The 27,492-nt window shown below is 38.5% G+C and overlaps 1 protein-coding gene across 2 annotated transcripts in view; it reads left to right on the top strand.

Moving 5' to 3' along the window:
- LOC117985420 (lysosome membrane protein 2-like) overlaps window positions 1-27,492 on the top strand; it is a 49,047-nt gene that overhangs the window by 10,067 nt on the left and 11,488 nt on the right. For both annotated transcript variants that reach the window (XM_034972128.2, XM_069501002.1), the window contains exons 2-4: window positions 9,229-9,453; window positions 22,639-22,749; window positions 23,117-23,261. In XM_034972128.2, coding sequence (XP_034828019.1) covers window positions 9,237-9,453; window positions 22,639-22,749; window positions 23,117-23,261 — 473 coding nt within the window. In that variant the 5' untranslated portion in view covers window positions 9,229-9,236. The remainder of the gene's footprint in view (window positions 1-9,228; window positions 9,454-22,638; window positions 22,750-23,116; window positions 23,262-27,492) is intronic.

The raw sequence follows: 27,492 nt of genomic DNA on the forward strand, positions 1-27,492 counted from the left end.
ATGACTGTTTAAAAATCTACTGTTTACTAAGCTATTACACTGATCCCGAGCAATTCACTCTTATCCGTTGAGGAGTTCCAGTATCTATCTTCGAAGATGTTCATCAGATCTTCACCAAATTTAAATGGGACCAACTTTGAAGTATACCCTTTCAAACAAAAAAAGAATTTTCAAAATCGGTCCAGGCGTCTTCGAGTAATCGGGGAACATACATAAAAAAAAAAAAAAAAAAGATTCCGACGAATTGAGAACCTCCTCCTTTTTTTGAAGTCGGTTAAAAACGGCTGAGATTTGTTTTTGTGCAATGCACAATCGTCTAAGGCCTCGTGTTCAGATTGGACTTGTGCTTATTTCGCGTGCACTATACGTACCTCTTTAGTAGGAATATAATTGTCTTCTCACAAATTATCTCATTATCCAGCTCCTTTCGATCGTGATTCATGATCACAATGATGTATTCTTTTTGTAACAATATACAATTAAAAAATTTAAACGATGCAGGGTTGTGACCTTAATTTATATGGAAATGACAGGTAAACACGAAATCTCAATAATTTTGATGCTCAATGTAATTAGCAAACAAGTGATTTTGGGGTTCCGTACACCTCCTAGCTAGCTACTCCTGCGCTCCGCCTCTGGAAGGTGGGAAAGTCATTTGTGGGAATGAGTGTAATATTTTATAATAAAATTCCACAAGCATTTTAAGACTTGCCTTTACACAAGTTTAAAAAATGTGTTAAAAGTATGCTCCTAAAAAAAGCATACAGTCGCAGACTATGTAAACAATAAAAAAGCTTGGATTTGACTCGCTCCAGCAATGCACGGGGCTGCAATGGCTTGTATAGTACGGTATAATAACATTGTAAATTGAAAAATTAAAAAAAGCAACCGCCGAGTTTCTTGCTGGTTCTTCTCGGTAGGAACGGCATTCCGAACCAGTGGTAAATTAAAACTACCTGACTATTCATAAGCACTTTTAAAAAGTTTACATGAATAAAAAAATTCTATTCTATTCTATTTTATTCTATTCTATTCTATTCTATTCTATTCCTCAAAAATAAAAGAGGGACCCTTATTGGATCACTTCGTGTCTGTCTGTCTCATGTCTGGCCGTCGTGTATGTCAATTAGGGAGAATCAAAACCTATATAGGGTACTTCCAGTAGTACTTGTAGTACTTCCTCGGGCACAGCCTATAGGGTAGGTACTTCCTGTTCACCTAGATTCATGTTTACAGGTATTGTCATAAAACACAAATAGTAAATAAATAAATAAAATGTTTTTATTCCGATCAACAAAAGGATCATATTGGTGTTAGTAATTACATGAAACTTAAACCTATTTGTTAGTAAAATATCTAGAACTATTTAAACTAGGACAAGATCGATTTGCCAGCACGTGAATCCGTAATCAGTAAAGGAACAAATCCGAAAACTATGAATTTGTAGTTAGGTAAGTAGTCTTAAAAAATAATATTAATAAAAGTACTGTTCTTCCGTTGTGGTTAAAAAGACCTAGCTGGTTTTGACGTAATATTATTTAAAACCAGTTTTTAATTTTATGTGCCATTAACATTTTTAAACTTCGACTTAAACAGCTGGTATAGACTTAAAAAGCCACTGTACCTAGATGGAAACACGCAAGAGAATTTAGGTCGAAAATTTAAACCTAACGGAGCTCCGATGGTCTATTAGTATTCAGGCCATATTTAGGTCAATTTAGTATATATAGGTCGAATAGAATATTCACCAATAAATTTGTACAGAAATTGACCGATACAGAAATTGCCGATGGCCTAGATGGCTAGATGGTTAAATATGAGTCAAATGATTCAACATATTTAGATACTAGATATATCATGGTCGGCAGCTTTTTGAAAGAAACCGGACGGAATGAGAACTGGACATGTGCAAGTCGTTCTTGTACAATCAGCAGGTCCATTGCTAAATTTGTTACTACATTGCTACAATCTCGGTTATAATTGGCTGAATTTATGGTATTCTTGCTGCGATAGCGGATTTTAGCCAATAGCGAAAGAGTGGTAGCTAATTAGTGGTGATTGCGACCGTCACAGGTAGCTGTACGGCAATCGACCCCTTTCTTTATTGGTACTTATAAGATCTGAAATTAATTAAAATATGAAGTAGGTATGTATAAAGAAATTACTTATGCAATTAAATAAGTAATCACTTGCTTTAACGGCGAAGGAAAATATCGTGAGGAAACCTGAGCATGGCTGAGAGTTCTCCATAATGTTCTCAAATCTGTATAAAGTCTGTCAATTCACGCTGGGCCCATGTGGCGAACTATGGCCTAGAAACCTTTCTCATAGAGAGGAGATCCGTGCTCAATAGTCGATCGGCGAAGGGTTGATCATGATGATAATGGTTTATTTGAGTTTCTACCAACTTGACTTCGGAATATCCTCGTCAAATAACACGACTTCCACAGACACAATAATAAATAAACAAGGAATTCAAGTCAAGACATCTTCTATGCAAGCGCACTCCACCTTACGCTGCATCATCACTAATTGTCAGCAGGTTTGATTGCAGCCAAGCATTAGTATATACTTACCTAAATTAAAAAAAAAATCGAATTTTGCAGGGCGATTGCGGACGAAAATTCAATAATACATTTATGAGATTCCGGATTCGTCACATACGACATTTCAAACATTCACATTTTAGTGCAAACTCACATGAAACTCACAGTAATAAGTAGGTATTTAACTATTTTCGTCAACCAATCAATTCAACAATGATTCAACAATTTAAAAAACTTGTTTGGAACGACATAATATCTAGTGGGTAGAGCATAGGGTAGAGATCGTTGCACTAGATTGATATTTATCTGCAAGACAACATTCATTATAATTTACGCAAACGTTTGAAGCCAAACAAAGCGCGACGCAAGCGACGCGCGACGGAAACTTTATGCTAGAACGGCACACTGAACGCGCGCGTATGCGTGTTATTGTAACTGTAGTTGAACCAATTAAACGTATCTAACCGGTCAGTCACGTAGTGGTTATTCTCTTTGCGGCCAGCAGCGTGTGTCAAAGTTAACTTGAGGTTTGTTACCCGGTTGTTTGTTGTGGATTCTTCTCAAAACTGGGCGCGTTTGGAAACCTCGTAGCTTTTTACGTAGTTAATTATTACCACTACACCACTGTATTGCAAATTCAGCAATTGACAATCAGAGTGCAGAATAGTACCCAATTTGACTTTGACACGCTATTTTTGCAAAAAATAGTGTTTGACGAATGATATTGGTATCGATTCATGTACTTTTTGGGTGTAAAATAACATAGTAAACGGGATTTAGGATTTTGATACGAAATACTGTATTATATTATGACACTGAACGGGATATACGATTTTGATACAAAATACTGTATTATGGCACTGCTTTTATTGGCGCAAGGCAAACTGGCAGAGTCAACTACCAAAGCGCGATGTCTCACTGGATAGTTGATAACATTTTAAATTAACACGTTGCGTGCGGTACCGGTCAACGTCGACTTGTATGTGACTTTCAGCTGGTGCGGCGACTAGTTGTTGTGTTTTTTCCTGTGGTGCGGGGGCACTTTTACTATGAAACCTTGTGAGTAGGTAAGAGATAAATATATATTTTTAATTTCCTCCTCAAACCCTAGCATTTTAAACCATTTAATCTGTACAAGTCACATTTGTCTGGTTAGCACCAGAAGGAAAAAAAATTAGCTGTGTGCGGTGCCAGTCATATGCGGCTTGTACGTACGTGTCTGGTATAGCACCACGGGAACAGGCGAAACACCTTCAGTGAGCGATAGTGCATTCAAGAAGCAGTACGTATATCGATTATTATGGTATTATCATTTTCGCGGAAAAAATAGGTATTAAATTATAATTGTGTGTGTGACTAATCATGAAACGGTCACGTCGGATGCTGCAACTTGTTACTGATGAAAACAATGATGATTGCTGGGCAGCAAAAAATCCAAAACAATAGACCATTAACAATATCTCCATCAAATAAGAAAATCCGAGTTTTAAATACGATATTTTATAATTATAATTTTCCTTTGTCCTAATGATAAAAGAGAATCACCATATAACTTAATTATATTATTTACCGTGAATTCATTATTAAAAATATAAAATTGTTCGAATTGAAATTTTTATTAGTCATATTTTAGTTAGAATATCACTTTCATTTCCTTGCAATCTAAATGGAAAGCAAAGTAAATAACTGGGGCATAAAATTGCCCGTTTTATGCACTTGTTATACAATTTACTAAAATATTATGTAGTTTTCACTAATTATAAAATAAAAGTATGACATCGATATTTTTATTTTAATAACAGTCCCATCACTAATCGTCAGTCGATACTTCTTATGTTGCTAGTTCTGCAGGCGCTCCACCAGGTAAAATTGTCTGGGATTTTAAAAGCCTTATATTTTCTAAAATACATGCTATACGCTAAAGCTAAGTCACATCATGATAGTTTGACCCATATACTATCCTCTAATAATATTAAAATGGTCTTACTTAGGTTTTTTGAGGAAATAAAGCCTTGATAATGGAGGTGTACGTACAAATCGTTTATGTCTGGTAACGCACTAGATTTTAGTCAATGTACCAGTCAGATTTTCCTTGTAACGCACTGCGAGTAAGACAGGGAAATATTACGCCGCATTGAACGTGTTAAGCTTTATTTACTTTGGTATGACAGCGGCGGCAGCGCGTAGCAAGCCCCCGCAGCGCGTGTCCACTATCCACTGTGCTTTGTTTCAGTATACTAATTTCAACGGTATGCTAAAGTACATAAAGCTGAGTTTAAGTTGTCATCTAAAATACTCGAATCTACTCCACTGTATGGTCAGCGTCTTCATAACGTTTCTTTCGACGCGCATTGTGTGTGTCTAAAACCTTAAGCGTGCTGCGTGATTTTTTTACATTATTAAGGCTTTATCTACTGAATTTTAGCACTAATTAGGCCTACTTACTCAACATAGTTTGTATTTTACAGCAAATTACTAAATAGTACTGATTAGTGCAAATTAGGTACCCACCTAGCTGAGAACAGTGAAACGCAATCATAGTTACCTACATAGTGACCTATGGCGCAATCTTAAAGTGGACTACTTTACCACGAACGATTTCAATCGCGATTATCCATTAGACATTAGCCATCAGCCAACATAGAAAATACACTTAAGTACAAGTTGCAAGAGCAAAGTTTGAGAAAAAGTAACTTTAAAAGGTTCAGTAAGTAAGTATAATAAGTTAAGTATTGATCGCGCGATGGATCATGAAATCGTGTCCAACGCGACTCCTAGAAGTTGTAAAGTTTCATTTACTCCAGAGCAACATAATTGCGGCATACCACAGGGGCCAGGGTCGCACATCCAATGTTGCAAAAATCTTGCTGCATATTGTGGTTGACTGACGTAGGTACCTGCCTTATTCGAATTCTATAGCAATTTTGCCTCGGCGTAAAATAATTGCAGTAGCATGCCGCATTGTCGCATGTTGTTGCTCATTCATGTCTGTGCACGGCGTAAAACAGTCTTAATAGCTAAAACTAGCTGCTGTGACAAAGTTATTCAGTTAGAACTACATAGTTCTTACTAGTTGAAACGGGTTTATACTGTCACCATAATGTGATATATTATACTAATTCCAAGGATAAAGTCTGACTAACGTACCTACGGAAAGTACAACTTAAATACCGCTGCTATGATAATAAATCTGAAGTTCTAGAGTCTAGACTCAGAGAAGGATTTCTGTATAGGCACTCCTACTCCTACTCAAACTCAAACTAAAACTCAAATTATTTATTCAGTATAGGTAAAGTTTTACGCCATCAGTAAGATGGTCAAAATTTTAATTTGTAAGATGATATAGTGGTGATAATTAATACGTACTTAAAACTAAAGCTACGAAGGTTCCAAACGCGCTCAGGTCTGAGAAGAGCCCACAAAAAACTCGGGTATTCTTTTTATTATCACCACTTTACAAAATCACTTAAATTTATTACAACTAACACAAAGTTGTTAAGCAACTCATTCCCAAGCTTTCTTATAATCCTTTACATTGTAAGTAAAGTAATAGGATTTTTCAATAAGTTTACGTTTTATGTAAACTTTGAACTTGTTGAGAGACATCTCCAATATGTCTTCTGGAAGCTTATTATAAAAACGTATAGAATTACGTTTTATTGTTTTACGAATTTACTAAGGAAAGGATTTTCAGAAAGTCCATATTGTATGCTTATACCTAATACTAAATGCGAAAGTCTAAATTTAAATTGATTTTGCAAGTATGGTCTTGCGTGATGCGCGGACAAACAAACGCATACTGTGTTATAAATAAAGATTTTTAGATTTTCTCTATAGATAAATGCGTAAAGCGCAAATACCGCGCGTCTAACCGCTAAAACTGTTGCAATCGCGACCCTGAGCCTTGCTCGAAACAGTTAAGCTAGGCCTACATCATGCCACTTGATTTCAAAAGGAACAGGTGACTGAATGACTGATATATCAACGCACATCTCAAACTATAGGACGAATCAGAATGAAATTTGGCATGCAGATAGATATTATGACGAAGGCATCCGCTAAGAAAGGATTTTTGAAAATTCAACCCCTAAGAGGGTGAAATAGTGGTTTATGCTAAGTGTGCAGTGGTGGCATAAGCTAGTTTCACCATAAAAGAGACTAGCTTATGCTCGCGACTTCGTTCGCGTGGACTACACAAATTTCAAACCCCTATTTCACCCCCTTAGGGGTTGAATTTTCAAAAATCCTTTCTTAGCGGATTCCTACGTCATAATAGCTATCTGCATGCCAAATTTCAGCCTGATCCATCCAGTAGTTTAAGCTGTGCGTTGATAGATCAGTCAGTCAGTCAGTCATTCAGTCAGTCAGTCAGTCAGTCAGTCACCTTTTCCTTTTATATATTTAGATTATAGATACATCGGGATGATTCACTAACCTAGTGATCAACGCTGAGTGATAGCCACCGAGCTCATTTGACATTGGTTGGTTCATCACTCGTGATTGTCGTGAAGCAGCAATGTAGATTGCTGCTTCACGAGTGATATTAAATTAACTTATCGTAGAAAACCTTCAATGGGTTAAAAATAAATGTCGAATAAGCTTCGTGGCCATCACTCAGTGTTGAACACTTAGTTATCGAATCATCCCGTTGGACTCATCTGGAATCTCTGGGAGCATATTCCATATTACCTACCTAGATTTTTTTAAATTTACTTCCCACTGCTATTTCAACAACTAAGATGGCTCTCTCTTTCTCTATCTACTATTAAGACTCTCATTTGTAAAAATCTATCAACCCCTTTAAGCTTTAGACTAGCTTTAGACAGTAAAATAATTGTTTTCTGTGGCTAACTCTGACAACTAAGACGAATGACACCTTGTTAGGCTGCAGGCCTTGCTGCAGGCGACGACGAAAAATAATTTTTAAACACTCCGAAAATATATAATTAAAAAAAATAGAATAAGTATTTGCTTTCTGGGAGAGAGACAAAATCCAATTACTTTAATACTTCAAAGTTCAGTCATAGAATAGCTATAGGCAATAGTAACTATTGTTCAGGCACCAAATATTGATATTATACCGATTTAGACTATGACTTTACACACAGAAGTCATTTGATTTAGATGATGAACGTTTCTTAATCAACTATAGGTATTGGCTTTCGTAGTAAATGCCACATTTGCCTCCCAGCCATGCCTAAAAAATTGTAGGTATAGGCATATTTAACAGTTCACAGACCGACCATCTACAAATGTAATTTATTTGCTATTTTGAATAAATTATTTGAATTTGAAATTTGAATTTGATATTAATAAAAATAATCATCGCCGTAATGTAAGCCTACGTTAAATTATGAATATTCACTCATAAACAATTGCGAAAGAAATTATAAAATGAGGTCTTTTGCATAGATTAAATATAAATACTGTTCCTTCTTATGGTAGAGATATTGTTATGAGTCCATATTACGCGTAATTATGATATTTTTTGATAAAATATATTTTGTCGTACCTATAGACTGATGTATTGTTTTTGTTGACTTTACTATTTTGGGTAGGTCGTTGGTTTACTCGTAGATTGTACTCTGTAGTTTACAAATAACTGGTATTGAATAGGTTATTAATTAAGTACAATAATAAATTCTAATTAAGTAGGTACCTATAGTAAATTATATGTTCTAGTAAATTAATAGTAATAAAAAAGGATATTAAATTAAACTTTGTCTTTTCTTTCTTAATTCTTATTTACTATCTAACAATCTAGCTTAATAATAATTTATATTTGGTTACTTTTCCAAAAATGCTATTTTTCTTCAAAAATCACAGAAGTTCTTATGGCCTGCAGATTTATCTCCAAAACTTCAACTCATTCTCAGCTATCTAATAACGTACAAATTTTTATAATGAGTTGAAAATTAGCTGAAGAACCGCAAAAATATGAGCACAACGGAGAATTTTCTTAACCGTGAACTTTTCAAAAATCATTTTGTCTTTGTTTAGAGGTAGTCTTAACTTAGAGGGAGGTAACAGTTTACTATCAAAATGTAATCTGGTCTAGTTTGATCATGAAGATGGCCACGGGATAAATCGAATCTCTTCGATCGATCGATAGGAACGATTATTACGAAAATTAAGCTGCATTGTCACATGTTGTCGGTCCGGCATAAAACAGCCTTAACTTAGCCACCTCACCCTCACCTTTCGATTGGATTGTACCTATTTCAGTTTTAATTTTGGAGAAAATCTATAACAATTAAGTAAAAATAAGCAGAATAACGAAGAAATGACATTTGATGAATGGTGAACGTCCTCACATTTTAATCAATAAAATTTTGTAGATACGTTCTAGGAACTAGTAGGTAATATCTACATATGTGTGTGGTTTTCCAAATTTCCATTCAAATATTCAGTTTCAAAGTTACACGGTCTCAAGAATTTACATACAAATATTTAAATCCGTGTAATTTTAAAACTTGCTATTCTTGCCTAGATATTAGTTTCTAGAACGTGTCTACAAGATTACATCTAGTTTGATTGGTAATTATTCAAATGAGAAATAAACTACGTTTGTATGTATATGCAGCGATTGACGGAGAGTTCAGGGTGGGCCTAGTTTACAGTCGATTTCCTAATGTTTGTAAACAAATAGGTATAACTAATAAACTAAATTCCTTCTTTCCAGGCACCAATATGTCGAACACTCCAACGATGACATTACACAGCGACACTGACTCCACGAGCTGCAGCAACAGTGAGTCAGTCGAGAGGAACTCACTGAACAGCCTCATAGAAGGCAAGGATACGAGCTTCGCCGGCGACTGCACGAACGACTGCGCTGGCAATCAGTGCTCCATGACCTGTTCCGACGACCCGAGCCAGTTGAAGAAGCGCAAGTGTATATGCTTTAGTAAGTACCTACCTAGTATTTAAACTGTCAGGAACTCTCAGAACAGCATCATAGAAGGCAAGGACACGAGCTTCGTCGGCGACTGCACGAACGACTGCGCTGGCGATAAGTGCTCCATGACCTGCTCCGACGACCCGAGCCAGTTGATGAAGCGCAAGTGTATATGCTTCAGTAAGTACCTAGTATTTAAACTGCCAGGAACTCTCAGAATAGCCTCATAGAAGGCAAGGACACGAGCTTCGTCGGCGACTGCGCGAACGACTGCGCTGGCAATCTGTTCTCCATGACCTGCTCCGACGACCCGAGCCAGTTAAGTAAGTAAAATATCTCTGAGTTTAACTTTGTACAGTTGTTGTGGACACTTGCGTGAAAGTTTCTGATTCTGATACAGTGCCATCAACGTACAATAATGCAACGCACGCCGCGCCGGGCTAGCCGGTCATTAATATAAATTAGGCACTGATTGCTGGTGCCGAACTGAAACGTTTGTCGTGTTGAAAAATTGGCTCGTCGATCGTGATTAAATAAATTGAAGAATTTAATAGATAGAGTAGTACTAGTATACGAATAACGTGTAGGTACCTACCTACCTAACTTATTCCCGCCTTTTTTCTAAAAAGTGTTTAACTAAAAAAGTTTTTGAGTTATCGCCAAAAAGTCGGAATTTTCAAAAACTGATAAGTGTTTATAAAAAAAAAGTTGCCATTAGCTTGGTCCTAAGTAGCAAACTTTTTAAGAAACATCACTTTTTGAACATTTCCACGTTTTTGGCGATAACTCAAAAGCCACTCTTCGTAGTTAACCTTTTTAAGAAAAAGGATGACAGTTTCGGTAACTTACCTGAATAGTCTGTATCTAATCTGTATAACATGCGTTTCAATCAATAAGAAAAACATATGTAGGCAATATCGCTCCTTATAAATATCTCGCATAGGCACCTATATTACCTACCTACTATCCATCGAAAAAAATGAGCCTACTATCTACCTATTAATTTTTGCCTGTTTTTTTTTAAACTTACTTACTGCTTTTCTTTTTAAAGAAATCCAGCAAAATAACCAAGTAATATTATCATAATAAAGAAATACCATAAAGTATTTACTCGGAATTACAAGTTCTATTTTCATAAAGCCGAGTTTCTTGCTGGTTCTTCTCGGTTGGAAAGGCATTCCGAACCAGTGGTAGATGCATCCGACTATTCGAAAGTACTTGTAAAAGTCTATTTGAATAAAAAATATTTTTATTTTTATTTTATTTTATTTTTAATAAGTAGATAAGTAAGAAGGTATGGCGGTCCTCTTTAAAATTAAAACGCGAAATATTGACTTCACCACAAATAGTTAAACAAGCGTAAAACGAGTGTTTATTTTAAACCTAACGGTTTTCCCCCGCAGAAGCTATTAAAACTTCGATTTAGTCATCAGTTAAACTTGTTTTATTTTTTGTGCGGATAGTAAAATATCCGATCTGTAATTTGTCATAAGTAAGTACAATTGGGATACAAGTTAGCCCTTGACTGCGATCTCACCTGATGGTCAGTGTTGATGGAGTCTTAAAATATGAAAGCGGGCTAACTTGGAAGGGGTATGGCAGTTTCATTAAACCGTATCTAACCCTGATTGGTTTCTACACGGCATGTAGAGGTCTGACGTTACTTATGCTTACTTAGCGAAGTTGTAGTGTTCCGTACCCGAAGAGTGCTAACTAAGGGAGTTTGTGCACTCATCCGTATTCAGTTCGTATCCGTGATTCTTCGAAGTGGACGTCATACAAATACGTACATTCAATTCCAATTTTTTTCATCACGCATGAGTGCACAAACGCCCTAAGTCTCCGCTGTCCGCCCGGTCCGTCTGTCTGTCAGCGGGTTGTAGGTATCTCATGTACCGTGATAGGTAGAGAATTAAAATTTTCATAGTGTGTACATTTCTATTAACGCAATAACAATTAACAACAAATAATTAATACCGGTCAAGTGCGAGTTTGACCGGTTTTTTGGGCAATTAACAACGTCGCGAAATAACTTATCGACAGATTATTATAGATAGATTGATTCTTAATTTCGGCCATAAATACAACAAGTTTTAAATAATAAGAACACCAATATCGAACGTCTAAGCAAAGTTAAAGCACAGTACGCGACCGAAAGTAATGTACATCGGCCTTTAGAATGGCATTTCGGCTTTGTAGAGCGTTGTCTCTGTCACTCATACCTATGACGTTTTGTCGGTCTCAACGACAAGGACAGTGCTCTACAAATCTGCTATCTCCTTCTAAAGGTACATTACTTTCGGCCGCGTACTGTACGCTCTACATCTCGGCATAAGTAAAGTCCGCGACAGGTCGAGATGACAATCTGGCTAAACCGGTGCCGGCTAGCGCGGGTGACGTACGGATGTGTGAGGCGTTCTCTCCCTGAGTGCCATCTCGACCTGTCGCGTATTATATGCACAGGCCTAAACGCTCACGTCTTAACTTACGTAACAGAAATAATTACAATACGAATTTAAATCTTTGTGACAGCATGAGGTCCTTTAACATAACCAGCTGACAATGACTGGCCTAGCTTTGGCGCGCGATGTGCATACTAAAACGCACCTAATCTGATAATATAATTCATGCAGTGAATGATAACGTGGACAAAAGTGAGCGCATTGTATAATTAAAAGATTATTGCTACGAGTTGCGGGTCCTATGAAGTATGAATACAACATTGCAGAACAGCAGTGTGAAGAAGCTGTATAGCCTAGTGGTTAGGACACCCGCCTTCTAATCGGAGGGCGGGGGTTCGATCCCGGGCACGCACCTCTAACTTTTCGGAGTTATGTGCGTTTTAATTAATTAAATATCACTTGCTTTAACGGTGAAAGAAAATATCGTGTAGGAAACCTGCATGCCCGAGAGTTCTCCATCGTGTTCTCAAAGGTGTGTGAAGTCTACCAATCTACATGGCCTGCGTGCGTAGACTATGGCCAAAACCCTTCTTACGCTGAGAGGAGACCCGTACTCTGCAGTAAGCCGGCGATGGGTTGATCATGGTGGTATGAAGATTCATTGATTCATTACTATGAGATACTCTTCTATTTCAAAGCATTTAAGGTAAGAAACTTAAACTAAAAGTACAATATCTAAATGTATAAAAAGGAAAAGGTGACTGACTGACTGACTGATCTATCAACGCACAGCTCAAACTACTGACTGATCGGGCTGGGCATGCAGATAGCTATTATGACGTAGGCAATAGGCATCCGGTGATTTGTTTTTATTTATTTTTATTTCATAGGGTGAAATAAGGGTTGAAATTTGTGTAGTTCGCGCGGACGAAGTCACGGGAATAAGCTTTATTTAGCGTTTACTTATAAAAATACAAAAGTAAATGTAAAAGCAAAAAAAAAAATTAAAAATAGAATAGAATAGAATAGAATGTTTTTTTATTCATGTAAACTTTTAAAAGTGCTTTTGAATAATCAGGTAGTTTTAATTTACAGGTATTTCAGGTAGTTTTAATTCCTTAAATGGGTCGGTAAGACTTGCATTTACCACATGCACTTGCATAATACACAGTTTACTTAATCAAATACACCTATAAACTACACCTAGTAAACCTACATAAATTTATCTAGTTGCAGGTTATATAAAATGCTTTTTTCCGCAACAAAAAAACCTACGCCACGGAATAAATAATGCATACGTATCTACGCAATTCGCGAGGACGTCCCTGTCACATATTCGACTGGTCTTGTTTTAGCGGTGTTTTGTTTGATTTAAATTAGCATACAGCTACCTTTTTTTAGGCAGTGCGTGTAATTTATTGACAATAGATCTTAAGAGCTTTTTAGGATTCTGTAGTAAAATAAGGAATTCATTATTGTTTCGTCCAGTCCCGCGTCGGACCATTTAGATTTTTTTATTATTGAGTAAGTAGTTTGATTTGTTCGTATGTTATGTTGTCATTCCATCATCTCCGGGTTTGAAGTGAAAACTTATTTTGCCTTAGAATAACAATCTTTTGCATTAGAGGATTCTGAAATTGGTAAAAACTTCAAGATCGCATCACTGACATGCTAATTTTATTAGTTTTTTGTTCCTCAATGCAACTTAATGTTCAATTTTTAGGGTTCCGTACCTCTAAAGGAAAAAAGGAACCCTTATAGGATCACTGTCTATCTGTCTGTCTGTCTGTTCGTCTGCCCGTCGTGTCTGTCAAGAAAGCCTGTAGGGTACTTCCCGTTAACCAAGAATCATGAAATTTGGTAGGTAGGTACCACAAGTAAAAAAATCCGAAAATCGTGAATTAGTGGTTATATCACAAAAAAATTAAAATGTGTTGATGAACAAAAATTAGTATTTTCAACTTTCAAAGTAAGATTACTGTTCCTATATTTTTTTAAGCATAATAGTTTTTGATTTATCGTGCAAAATGTCGAAATAATACGACTGTAGTACGGAACCCTCGATGCGCGAGTCTGACTCGCACTTGGCCGGTTTTTTTCTATAGTTTTGTCACTTTTAAGTTTTCACGTCTGTCAGCAGTGTGTGTTTGTTTGTTGGTTTGTCATTCAATCACGTCGCAACGGAGCAACGAATTGACGTCATTTCGTAGGACGATTGTTAGTAGGCAGATCGCGAAAATAAGCTATTTAAGTACTTACGATGATACGGTTTAACCACTATCTACATGTTAACAACATTTTAGGTTTGTAAGATAAAAACCAAATGGATATTTAATGCAAGTTTTTTATGCACAATCTGTGTTCCGTAATAAAAAATATCTAAAAAAATCTGTGTACTAGTTTTTACCGACGTGCTTACGGATTAGGTCCTTATCTTGGTCGATTGAAAATACTATAAGTATACCTAGTTTTATTATCGTCCTAGGGCACCTTCCGAGCGTTAATTTTCAAAAAACGCTGCCGCGGGATTTTGTTTCTACCTACAGTCCGTACAAAATGAGACACCTGAGATAGGTTGATGGTTAGGACCACCTAATCGGAGGTCGGGGGTTCGATCCCGGGCACGCATCTTTAACTTTTAACAGAGTTAAAACAAGAAAGAGGTAGGTATATATCTCTCACATAAATCTGTCTCGTTTTAACGTCTGAGCAAAGTCAAAATGCGCTCTATAAATCTCAGCCTAAGTACATCGGTTTCCCCATCGATGTTTTTCCCATAATACCGCGGCAATCACTATTTGATTTTCCGGGATAAAAAGTAGCTACCTACGTCCACAGTACACATATCTGGCATGCAAGCTATATCTATGTACCATATAGATGATGTCTACAGCCTTATCCACTTGGATTTAACTCTTTCAAAATCCCGTGGGAACTCATTCATTTTCCGGGATAAAAAGTACCTAGCCGATGTCCGTTCCCGGGATGTAAGCTCTGTATAACGAATAGTACGTGAAAACGTAGCAGCCAGACAGACTGACAAACACACTATCACATTTATAAATTATAAAGTAGATATGGATTTTCATTAGATACCGTTTCTATTAGTTTATTTAGCACAAGCTTTACGCTCGCGACTTCGTCCGCGTGGACTACACCAATTTCAAACCCCTATTTTACCCCCTTAGGAGTTGAATTTTCAAAAATCCTTTCTTAGCGGATGCCTACATCATAATAACTATCTGCATGCCAAATTTCAGCCCGATCCGTCCAGTAGTTTGAGCAGTGCGTTGATAGATCAGTCAGTCAGTCAGTCACCTTTTCCTTTTATATATTTAGACTAGCTTATGCTTGCGACTTCGTCCGCGTAGACTACACCAATTTCAAACCCCTATTTTACCCCCTTAGGAGTTGAATTTTCAAAAATCCTTTCTTAGCGGATGCCTACATGATACATCATAATAGCTATCGGCATGCCAAATTTCAGTCCGATCCGTCCAGTAGTTTGAGCAGTGCGTTGATAGATCAGTCAGTCACTCAGTCACCTTTTCCTTTTATATATTTAGAGATTCTGTGATCTGACCTCATAGATTTGAAACAAAGATCTTTAAGGTAATGAATCATCATTCATCAGACAAATCTTTATTTGGAAGCTTAGTGGTTTATGTCTTCCTATAAATAAAAACCCGTCAATTACGCGTCGGGCCACGCGCAGCATCGGGTTCCGTGGTGACCATCACAATAATATAACTACTTGCTGTTTTACACAATTAACAACTTCATCTAAATCTATACTAGTTAATTATTATAAACAGAAGTTTCTAGGAAGTAATCTCTGGAACTAAAATGATTTTCACAGACCCGCAATATTTTTGAAATACCTATCCAACGATACCCCACACCACTAAATCAACGAGAAAAAACAAATTCGACCCTACATTACGTGCACGGGAGGGAGGTACCTACCCTAATTTTTTTTTTAGGTTTTATTTTACCATTTTGCCCGCCTGAATAATACAGGTACCTAATATGTAGGTACCCATGCCAAATTACAGCTTTTGTAGTACTAAATTAGTCTCTGAGCTAAGCCGAGGACAGACGGACATGGCGAAACTCTAGGTAAGGGTTCCTTGTTTCCTACGCAACCCTAAAAACCAGTTAAAAGCTTGCCCATAACTACTAAGTATTATGTGTTCTGAGCCCATACCTAAGTCGGTTACTTGTTAGTTGCTGTAAATTCACATTAAAATTGAAATCCCACCAATAAAATATAGAGAGCCAACGAGTGCCAGAACTTCGTTATTTTATAAAAACTAAAAGTTTATCTGCGATTGTTCCTAACACAGGGAGGAACGATATGAGACTATGAAGTTTGGACCATGGTGGCTTTGGGAGATAAGAGGTAACAAAGGTGTACCTAAAAAATCTTACGTCAAAGTATAAAGTCTATTTTTTATATTTTCTTTGAAATAGTATTATTACTGTAGTGCTGGAATGGCGACCTCGCACCGGAAGACGCAGCGTTGGAAGACCCCCCACTAGGTGGACGGACGACATCAGACGAGTCGCAGGGAGCCGCTGGATCCAGGCGGCGCAAGACCATGGCGTGTGGAAGTCCCTACAAGAGACCTATGTCCAGCAGTGGACATCTATTGGTTGATGATGATGATGATGATGATGATGAGTATTATTACAAATCACGTCATGCATTGCCTGAAACTTTAGTGTCGTGGCCAGTGGCCACCTCCTGCCAGACGCCCGCCAGACTGCCAGGCATTAAATTCAGGCAATTAAATAAATAACGAAGGTCTGGCCCTCGCGGGCTCTTAGTCCATAGCTGATGCAAGAGCGTGAAGATGAACTTTGACATATTATGCCCATCCCAAATCTCGCTATCTATGATTAATCTTTGTGTTGAGTGAAATAAATGTGAAGACAATTAAACATGTTGACGCTTATATGATTTACCTACCAGTTGGTGCACAGTTGGTGCGTGCGACTTCGCCCACGTCACGGTAATGTTATTGACCGTGCCCACGTGGAATTTGTTTTCAAATATTTTTGTGAGACTAACTTATGCTCGCGACTTCGTCTGCGTGGACTACACAAACTTCAAACCTCCATTTCACGCCCTTAGGGGTTGAATTTTCAGAAATCCTTTCTTAGTGGATGCCTACGTCATAATAGCTATCTGCATGCCAAATTTCAGCCCGATCCGTCCAGTAGTTTGAGCTGTGCGTTGATAGATCAGTCAGTCAGTCAGTCACCGTTTCCTTTTATATATTTAGACTAAGATGTTTTCCGGGACAAAAAGGCTATAATGGGCGCACGGTATAGTGCCTCCGCTAAGACGAGCCAAACAAAACGTCGGGGTACGGCACTACCTCCCTTTTCAGTAAGCGTTTCGTCGTATTTTCGAACCGTCATAGCTTCGGTCCGGGTGAAGCTAGAAAGCTAAAATTTTTAGGATAAGATTTTCTTAGCAGATTTATTAAACACACCAAGTATCGGATATCTAGCTTTTATGGTTTCAGATATATTGACATCTGAAATATGTCGATTTTGTGGAGGATCATCCTGAAGTCCTAGAATACTGAAATTTGGTATGTAGACTAGAAATTGCATATAAACAGCGGTGAAATTAAGAAATCGCAAATTTTCTCCCTCCAACCCCTCGTATAGGGGCTGGATATCTGTAAAGTCTGTCGCTAGAAAGCTGAAATTTTCAGGATAACAATATGTCCTTGGCAGACTTATTAAACGTACCTACCCAGTATCAATTGTTTGCGTCCACAGCTGGACATAGGCCTTCCACGGTCCACCTTCACCATACACAGTCCTCAATAATTTTGTTATATCAGTAAAGTTTGTACAAAATGCGGTAGGAACTTGGATTTTTATAATCTCGCGACTTGTATAAACTGCAAAGATCTAAGTAGTAAGTAGGTATACTCTGTAAGGACTGTATAACAAAGCAGGTTAGTAATTATTGAGATAGTATCACACTAACCTAGTTATGCTAGCTCACCCTTGACCTGAGGATGAGGTTGCATGACCTTCGCTCAGGGTCAAAATTGAACTAATATGTTATGCAAGGAATAATAAATTAATTTGTAAAGTTAGTTTTCATATTGTACTAGCGACCTGCCCCGGCTTCGCATGGGTGGCAATGTAGATACTTAGGTATGTAGTGTCACTTCCAAATCCATACTAATATTGTAAATGCGACCACCGCCGCCGCCTCCGTCTCGTTTTGTTGCGCCGAATATATGTTAATTTTCGATGGAAGCTTGATTTCTTCCGACATTTTGTTCAAATATCGTCGAATTTCAATAAATTAACACAAACCAATATTAAACTATACCTATAAACCTTCCTCTTGAATCTCTCTATCTATTGGTGAAAACCGCATTAAAATCCGTTGCGCAGTTTAAAAGATCTACGCGTTCATACATACAGACAGCGGGAAGCGACTTTATTTATAGAGATAAGATTATTTGAGAAAAGTGGTTTTAATTTGAAAAAACTAAGTATTACATAATCTACCTACCTACTTATAATATGTACTTACCGTGTAATAATAATGTAGATAATTACGCGACGCAAAAACTAGCAATTTATAAAATATAATATTTTATTAAGTGTAAGTTTAATTTATATAAAGTGTTTACTTTATTTTTTATTCGTTTTTAGCGGTGTACCATCTTAATCATTATTAATATCATGCTAAAGGTCTAAGCTCCACTGCAAGGAGAGCGATTTTAATATGGTTTAATAACTTTATAAACATACCTGTGTGAAGCCTCCTCTTCGAGACGTATTTTCTCCTTTTTTCTCTTTTAACTTTTTGAATTAAAGCATGAGTATTATTATCAATTAACTATCACTTTAATTACGGTAAGGGAGATCATTGTGAAGAAACGTGCAATGTGCATGCCTGAAAGTTCTCCATATGGCACAGAAAGCGACAAAAATCACGCGGTGATTTGCTGTGCAAACTTAAACCTAACAGTTGATGAGCACTTGTAGCTTTTGTACCTTTTTAACGACCTCCCTGAAGCAGTGGTAAGCGCTGCGGTCTTATTAGTGGGAGGCCCCGGGTTCGATTCCTGGTAGGGGTTTGGAATTTTATAATTTCTAAATTCCTGGTCTGGTCTGGTGGGAGGCTTCGGCCGTGGCTAGTTACCACCCTACCGGCAAGGCCGTGCCGCCAAGCGATTTAGTGTTCCGGTACGATGCCGTGTAGCAACCAAAGGGGCATGGGTTTCATAAAATCTGCTAATACCCCTTCCTGGTTAGCCCGCTTCTATCTTAGACTGCATCATCACTTACCACCAGGTTAGATTGCAGTCAAGGGTTAACTTGTATCTGAATAAATAAAAACCACCTACTCCTACAATGTATAGCTTTGAGCTAGCATAATCTATGGAAGCACAACCTAAGGTCTTTGACACGGTGTCCTAGATTTTCTTGTGACGTAATCATCATTCATGGAGCGAGCGTAAAAATATGAACCCATACTTGGAGGTCACATCTATTCTATGTATATTCTATATAGGTAAGTAGGTACAGTACACGGCAGAAAATAATATACATCGACCTTTAGAAGGAGATAGCAGATTTGTCTCTGTCGTTGAGACCAACAAAACGTCATATAGGTATGAGTGACAGAGATAACGCTCTACAAAGCCGAAATGTCATTCTAAAGGACGATGTACATTATTTTCTGCCGCGTACTGTATGTGTTTCTTTTAGGTAGATACTAGATGCATATACTTAATAATCGCTAGACTTTATCATTAGTAAATAAACAAAACCAGCCAAGTGCGAGTCAGGCTCGCGCAACGAGGGTTCCGTACTACAGTCGTATTTTTTGAACATTTTGCACGGTAATTCAAAAACTATTATGCGTAAAAATACATAAAAATCTGTTTTAGAATGTACAGGTGAAGCCCTTTCATATGATACCCCACTTGATATAGTTATCTTACTTCGAAAATTGAAAATACTAATTATTAGTTCATGACCGCAATTTAATTTTTTTTAAATTTTAATACACAAATTCACGGTTTTCAGATTTTTCCCCGAATGTCAGCTGTAAGACCTACCTACCTGCCAAATTTCATGATTCTAGGTCAACGGGAAGTACCCTGTAGGTTTCTTGACAGACCGACAGATAGACAGACAGACAGACAACAAAGTGATCCTATAAGGGTTCTGTTTTTCCATATGAGGTACGGAACCCTAATAACCCCCGTAATCAGTAGGGCGATTTCGTAAAACCTGCATCAATCATTATTACAATCTCAATTGTTGTGATTGGCTGAATTTGTGCTATTCTTGTTACAACTATGCATTGTAGCCAATAGTGAGCGAGCGTCAACCAATCAGAGGCGATTGCGATCGTGATATTGTACCTAGCTGTCATTCTACCGCAATCGCGCAGCTGGTAACAAGTAGGGTAACTGTTTGAGGCACTTTTCAGATCGACTACCTATTCCTATTCAATTTTTTGTCGTGACATGATTAGTATGATTTCACCTTTATTCTTCTTTACATTAAATATAGTAAATACTTCGGAGCAATTTTTGTAAACTTTAATCAACGTTAAGGCTAGGGCTACGCTATATCTGCGCTTTATTGCGAAAAAAAAACACAGTCATACAGCTATACAACCTTCCTGTAAGAAAAAATTGGACCAAGGGAATCTAGAAGGGAAACAAGCATTGACTTATATTATATTACTTACTTCGTATGGACAGGGCCATTGAACAAACAAAATGGCACCGACTCATTGGTGGCTTAGCACCAATGCAACCTCGGTGACGTCTGGATTTCAAACGGGTCGTTCATTAGTATCTAAGAGGTGGCGCTGATTATACTTGGTTCCAAAACCGTGAAAATTTTTGTTCGCTTGGGCATATCTTGTTATTTATAGCGATGGAAACAAGATTTATATTATTACGGACTCAACAATGATACATGTAATTTATTGGAGTAGGTAATACCACGTAATACCTATGATCATACTATAATGACACAGTTTTACGATATAGATCGTAGAATTGTGGTATTATTATGTAGGCTGTAGCAGTAGCTACTTACCTATTATTATCAATGGCGATTTATATTGTATAGTCCGTGACAGATCGAGATGGCAATCGGGGTATGAGACAGGGGGACCAGGTTAGCGCGGGGGGTGTGTGTGGCGTTCCCTCCCCGATTGCCATTTCGACTTCATTGAGTCGGTCGAGTCATTGAGCATTGCATTATGGTCTCCCAGAGACTGCTATAGCGACTATGTCATCGGCAAATCGAAGGTAAGTGTGGTACCTACCTTCTATACCGTTGATGTTGATACCAAGTCCATTCCAACCCAGAAGCTTAAAGACATCCTCCAAAGCAGCGGTAAAGAGCTTCGGAAGATTACGTCTCTCTGTTTGAAAAACCGATGCCTACCTAGAATTAGACGATGGGGTCCGAACTCCCAAGGTGCTAGACTGGCGACGCTGTCGATTACGGTAGAATGACAGAGGTCACGATCGCAATCATCTCGGATTGGTTGATGCTCGCTTACTATTGGCTACAATGTATTGTTGCAACAAGAATACCATAAATTCAGCCAATCACAACGATTGCAATTGTAATAATGATTGATGCAGTATTCGCGCAATCGAGCAGGCAGGATAGCGTAGCGTTGGCAGACCTCGCACTGGGTAGACGACATCAAGCGGGTCGCAGGGAGCCGCTGTATTCAGGCGAGCCCAATGGGACGGTAATTCGACACGGCTGGAGAGAAATTAGGTGCACGACCGAAGGCTTTACAGTACGCGTCAGAAAGTAATGCACATCAGCCTTTAGAATGATATTTTGGCCTTGTAGAGCGTTGTCTCTGTCACTCATACCTATATGACGTTTTGTCGGTCTCAACGACAGAGACAATGCTCTGCAAATCTGCTATCTCCTTCTAAAGGTCGACACGTACTACGTTACTTTCTGCCGCGTACTGTACGTACTTTTGCTAACTCCGGGCTATTGCTAAGAATGTCTTGACAGAAAACCCAGAATCGAATCCCAGGACCTCGTCATCAGCAGACCACAGCTGCTTATCACTTGACCATTAATGTCCATGCCTTGCATGAGAAGCCTTGAATATAAATCATGTATCGTAAACAGGAACCTTATAAAATGTGAATGTGTTACATATAATGTAATACCTACTTATTATGAGTATTGTAGATCCATGCCTATTATGTATAGGCTAGTAAGGGGCCACCATATTATTTTGAAGCATCGTAAGTGCCATACCTAGGTAACAGCTATGTAACATCTTATAACATTTTTAAATAAACCCGTGAAAATACTTTTGAAAAATTACAATTATAATACTTTTAATGGGATTTACTAAAAACTGTAGAAGAAGAAGTCACGTTTGCATGTGTATACAGGTGATAGTGGCTACCTATATAAACAGCGGCAGCCTCTTATTTGGAAGGTCAGGGGTTCAATCCCGGGCACGCTCACATCACATCACACATCTCTAACTTTTCGGAATTACTCGTATGGACGTTTTAAGCAATGCTTTATCTGTGAAGAAAAACATCGTGAGGAAACCTGCATGCTTGAGAGTTCTCCAAAACATTCTCAAACGTGTGAGAAGTCGGGCATTCCGCACTTGGCGCGCGTGGTAGACTATCTTCGTATTCTGAGAGCAGGCCCGTGATGAGTAGGTAGTAAGCCGGTGATGGGTTGATTGTGGTTGATTATGATGATGAATATTGTTTTGTTTTAGATTCGATTGGGCAGTCGGTTTGGGGCGTGATACTGATTATAGCCTCAATAAGTGGCTTTATATTCCCACCCCTGGACGTGATGCTGTGGGAGAAACTTAATATGAGACCAGGTAAAGTGAAATTTCAGCCTATTTTATATCCCAAATCTGTAAGAGAACCAGAGCAATAGATATAGCTCAACGGGTTGCGAAGTTGAAGTGGCGACGGTCAGAGCACATAGTTCGAAAATCCAATAGATGTTTGGGTCCCAAGGTCCCAACTAAGGTCTACTAGGTGGACAAATGACTTCAAGCGAATCGCTGGGAGCCGTTGGATTCAGGCGGTGCAAGACCGTGGCGTTTGAAAGTCCCTAGACCTCTATATCCAGCAGTAGAGGTCTATCAGTAGATAATGATGAACTTTATGCTTTATCTCCGTTCATAATATACCTACCTGCTTATTAGTAAAGTTTAATAGCATTGTGTTCAATTGTTCTAGGTTTCCCGCCCTACGATTGGTGGGCAGATCCCCCAGACGAGGTGAAGATGCGAGCGTACGTATTCAATGTGACGAACCACGAGCGGTTCCTTCAGGGCCTGGACTCCAAGATGCATGTTGAAGAAATTGGGCCAATTGTTTATTTGTAAGTACCTGTACCTACCTTCTAAATTCCAGTGCTTGTAGACCAAAGTCTGCAAACAGTGCGTATTGCCGGCGATGACATTTGGATAAAAGACATGGTCGCTTTCTTATGGGCCTCATATGAAAGCTATAAGAGTCAATCAGCGGGCGATGGAGAGAGCTAAGCTTGGGTCTTGGAGTTACTCTACGTGATCAAATCAGAAATGAGGAAATTCGTAGGAGCACCAGAGTAATCGACACAGCTCAGCGGGATGCGAAACTAAAGTGGTAATGGGCAGGGCAGTTCGAAAAACCGATAAACGTCCCCAAGGGTCCCAAGGTGCTGGAATGGCGACGTCGTACCGGAAAGTGCAGCGTTGGAAGACTCCCCGCTATAGGTGAAAGGACGGCATCAGGCGAATCGCAGTGAGCCGCTGGAATTAGGCGGCGCTAGATCGATGGCGTGTGGAAGTCCCTACAAGAGACCTATGTCCAGCAGTAGACGTCTATCGGTTGATGTTACCTACTTTTTAGGGTTCCGTACCTCAAAAGGAAAAACGGAACCCTTACAGGATCACTTTGTTGTCTGTCTGTCTGTATGTCTGTCTGTCAAAAAACCTACAGGGTACTTCCCGTTGACCTAGAATCATGAAATTTGGCAGGTAGGTAGATCTTATAGCTGAAATTGGGGGAAAAATCTGAAAACCGTGAATTTAGGGTTAGATCACACAAAAAAAAAATTGTGGTCATGAACTAATAATTAGTATTTTCAACTTTCGAAGTGAGTGACTATATCAAGTGAGGTATCATATTACAGGTCTTCACCTGTACATTCTAAAACAGTTTATTTTTATGCATCATAGGTTTTGAATTATCGTGCAAAATGTCGAAAAAAAAACGACTGTAGTACGGAACCCTCATTGCGCGAGCCTGACTCGCACTTGGCCGGTTTTTTTTACCCTGGTCACCTGTGAACACCGTTGCATTGCGAACGTTCATTTCACCTACAAGGAACAATTGCTGAACAATTAAATTTCATAACATTAGAGTTTTGGGCAAAGCGCATTGCTTATACGCGTTTCCCCGAGTTTCTAGTGATTTCACGTTTTATTAAGTAAGTTAAACATATCTAATTCGATTAAGTAGGTATACGGTCTACATAATTAAAATTATTCAGCTGTTATTTGATATGTTACGGACAAACAAAGAACGACTTTGATATAATTAGCACAGATCTTAACTAGCAGTGTTTCCCCTTCACTTAGTAGGTAACTCAGGGCCGAAAAGATACAGCCTTAATAATTATAAGCCATAAATTTAAATCTATACCTCTAATCCACACCGGTATTATTATACATACGAAAACGTTGTCTGTTTTTTCTCGGCTCTGTTGCGGAACCGATCTTGGAGACATATACCACAAAAAAAATCGGTCAAGTGCGAGTCGGACTCGCACGTGGAAGAGTTCCGTAGCATCGTACAAAAATAATATCTACTTTTTTTTAATTTGCCATTTTTAATTTGCTATCTGTTGTACGCCGATAGATACGCCGACGAGACCATCTTTAATTTATTTTTCAAAGCCAAAGTCCCGCGGGTGATTACGTATCTCGCGACAGGCTTGCGACAGGCGTAAATCTCGCGATCGTTGCTGTCAAACGTCCGGCTAGAGAGAGACAGCAATAGCCACAAAGCAAAATAAGAAGAAGAAGAAAGACAGCAAATGAACTATCGCATTGCTACTGCTTATTTTATTTTATTTTATTCATTTACTACACACACACACTTCATTTACTATTTATACACGTGTAATCAACAGCGTTACAGATAATATAATTTTACATAAATATCAGACTTAAAATAAGGCTAAATAGGATTACAATTTTGTTTAACAGATTACTTAAAAATAGTTATAACTTAATTATAACTGTACGTTTGAAGAGACCAAATAATTTAAGTTGCTGTCGCGATGCTGTCGCTACTGCAACGTTTTACGTAATCACCCCGCGGGTCACCATTAGCTGATGATGGTACTTAATCGTTAATCCTGAGAGGAAATTATTCCAGTCATGTACCTACTTACTTTTTCATGATTTCATCCTTATGCCATAATTGGTTACGGAGGTCAGATACTAAGTAGTCGCTCGTGTGGAGATTGGTCACCTGGATTTTAGATGACCTTTCTGGCGCAAAGGTGAGAGCTGTGGTCTTATTAAGTGGAAGTCCCGAATTCTATTCCCGGCAGGGGCAATTTGGATGATTTCTAAATTTTTGAAGCCGTTGGGGAGGCTTCGATATTTAATTGTTTAAAACTCACACAACTCCGAAAAGTTAGACGTGCCCAGGATCGAACCCCCCGGCCTCGCTTCGAGTAGAAGGCGGACGTCTTAACCACTAGGCTATTTCGAGTTTCTTGCTGGTTCTTCTCGGTAGGAAAGGCATTCCGAACCAGTGGTAGATGCATCCAACTATTCGTAAGTACTTGTAAAAGTTTATTCGAATAAAAAGATTTTTATTTTATTTTATTTATTTTATTACGGCTAGTAGAGTAGCTACGAGTAGTATTTTTCTTACGTTTAAAAATATAACAGGTAATTATATATTAATATCATAGGTAATTCATAATATTATATTGTTACCGATACTTGTACCCGGGCTTGGAAAAAAACGGTTTTTAAAAATAAACCAAAATAACTGGTTTTTTAACAATCAAAACATGTTTATGTGTATATATTATTACGCTCATATTCTAAAATCAGATTATGACATTGGAGAATAATGCTCAATGGGATCCATTCAATGACGGATGTATAATTTTGATTCGGGAGTTACTGAAGTACGCGGAGAGCATTGCATGAACATTGAACAGGTCATTCAATGTTCTCAGCGTACAGAATGTTTTATGATTTTATCGTTTTGTATTTTGTGTATTTAAAACAATACCAACCCTGCTTGTACCTATTAACCGTGCTCTCCGACGCACTGAAAAGGTAAAGGCTGAAGTTAGACCTTCAATTTCGGTCATCCAACCAGTTATCGACCTGGGTCAAACAAGCGATGGATAGTATGAGCTTTCAGCTGTCAGCTTCACCCTGAACTTCTCTTTCAATGCAACAATAAGTCCACTTAACTTTATAGGTAAACAGCTGATGCCCGTGAATTAGTACGCGTGGAGTTTGATTTTTCAAAATCCCGTGGGAACTCTTTGATTTTCCGGGATAAAAAGTAGCGTATCTCACTCTCCAGGTCTTAAACTATACCCATGCAAAAAATCACGTCGATCCGTTGCTCCGTTGCGTTATGATTGAAGGTCAAACCAACAAACAAACACACTTTCGCATTAATATTATGGTGTGAAGTGAATATTCCATAATATTCACTCTCACTACCCATTCATAGTAAGAGTGACTAGCTGTACCCGGCATGCGTTGTAATACCATCCCACACGAGTAAAAAATACCACGTAAAGTAAAAAAAACGGCCAAGTGTGAGTCAGACTCGCACGCCGGGTTCTGTACTATAGAAGAAGTAAAGTAGTGAAAACTGAAAATCACTTTCGTTAACGAACCGCAACAAAAAAAAATTTATATGTAGCTGTAGGTTCTGTTGGGTATTATATATACTTGACTTAATTAAAACGTAGCGATTTTTAGGTATTTTCCCACTATTCCCCCATGTCTACTATCTCCCCCACTTCTACCTCATCTATCCTACCTTCCCCTATCTCTCTCCCTTCTCCCCTACCTCACATCTCATCTACTCTATCTCGCCCACCTGCACCTAACCACCATCTACCCCCATTTCCTCCTTCCCCATTATAGATATTAATTTCGTCTCTTACTTGTTCCTCTCCGTAAGAAGGGCATTCCAAACTAGTGGTAGATACCTACACTTGAAGATTCAGAAGCAAATGTAAAAGTTCTTCTTTTTCTTTTCGAGTCGACTGTCACCTCAAATACGGGCAGCCCAAAAAGCCGCAACCGCGATAGCTCGGTCGGTAGCGTCGTGTAGCTCCTCGCTCGTGCAGGTTGTCGGGCACGCAGGGCACCGAGTCATGTGCGCAATGGTCTGTCTCGGACGACCGCAGATGCACTCCGTATCATGTCCAGAGATGACCTCGCTAAGTTTACACTAGACTTCCCCACCCCTGCTCTGAGGCGGTTGAGCGACTTCCAGATAGGCTAGCTGAGGTTGTATCATTCGGCTAGTCTCTCCTTCACGCTGATGTTCGGGTTCGGGGTACCTAGCCGTGA

The sequence above is a fragment of the Maniola hyperantus genome, chromosome 9 (assembly GCF_902806685.2).
Source record: "Maniola hyperantus chromosome 9, iAphHyp1.2, whole genome shotgun sequence".
In the NCBI taxonomy this organism is placed as follows: Eukaryota; Metazoa; Arthropoda; class Insecta; order Lepidoptera; family Nymphalidae; genus Maniola; species Maniola hyperantus.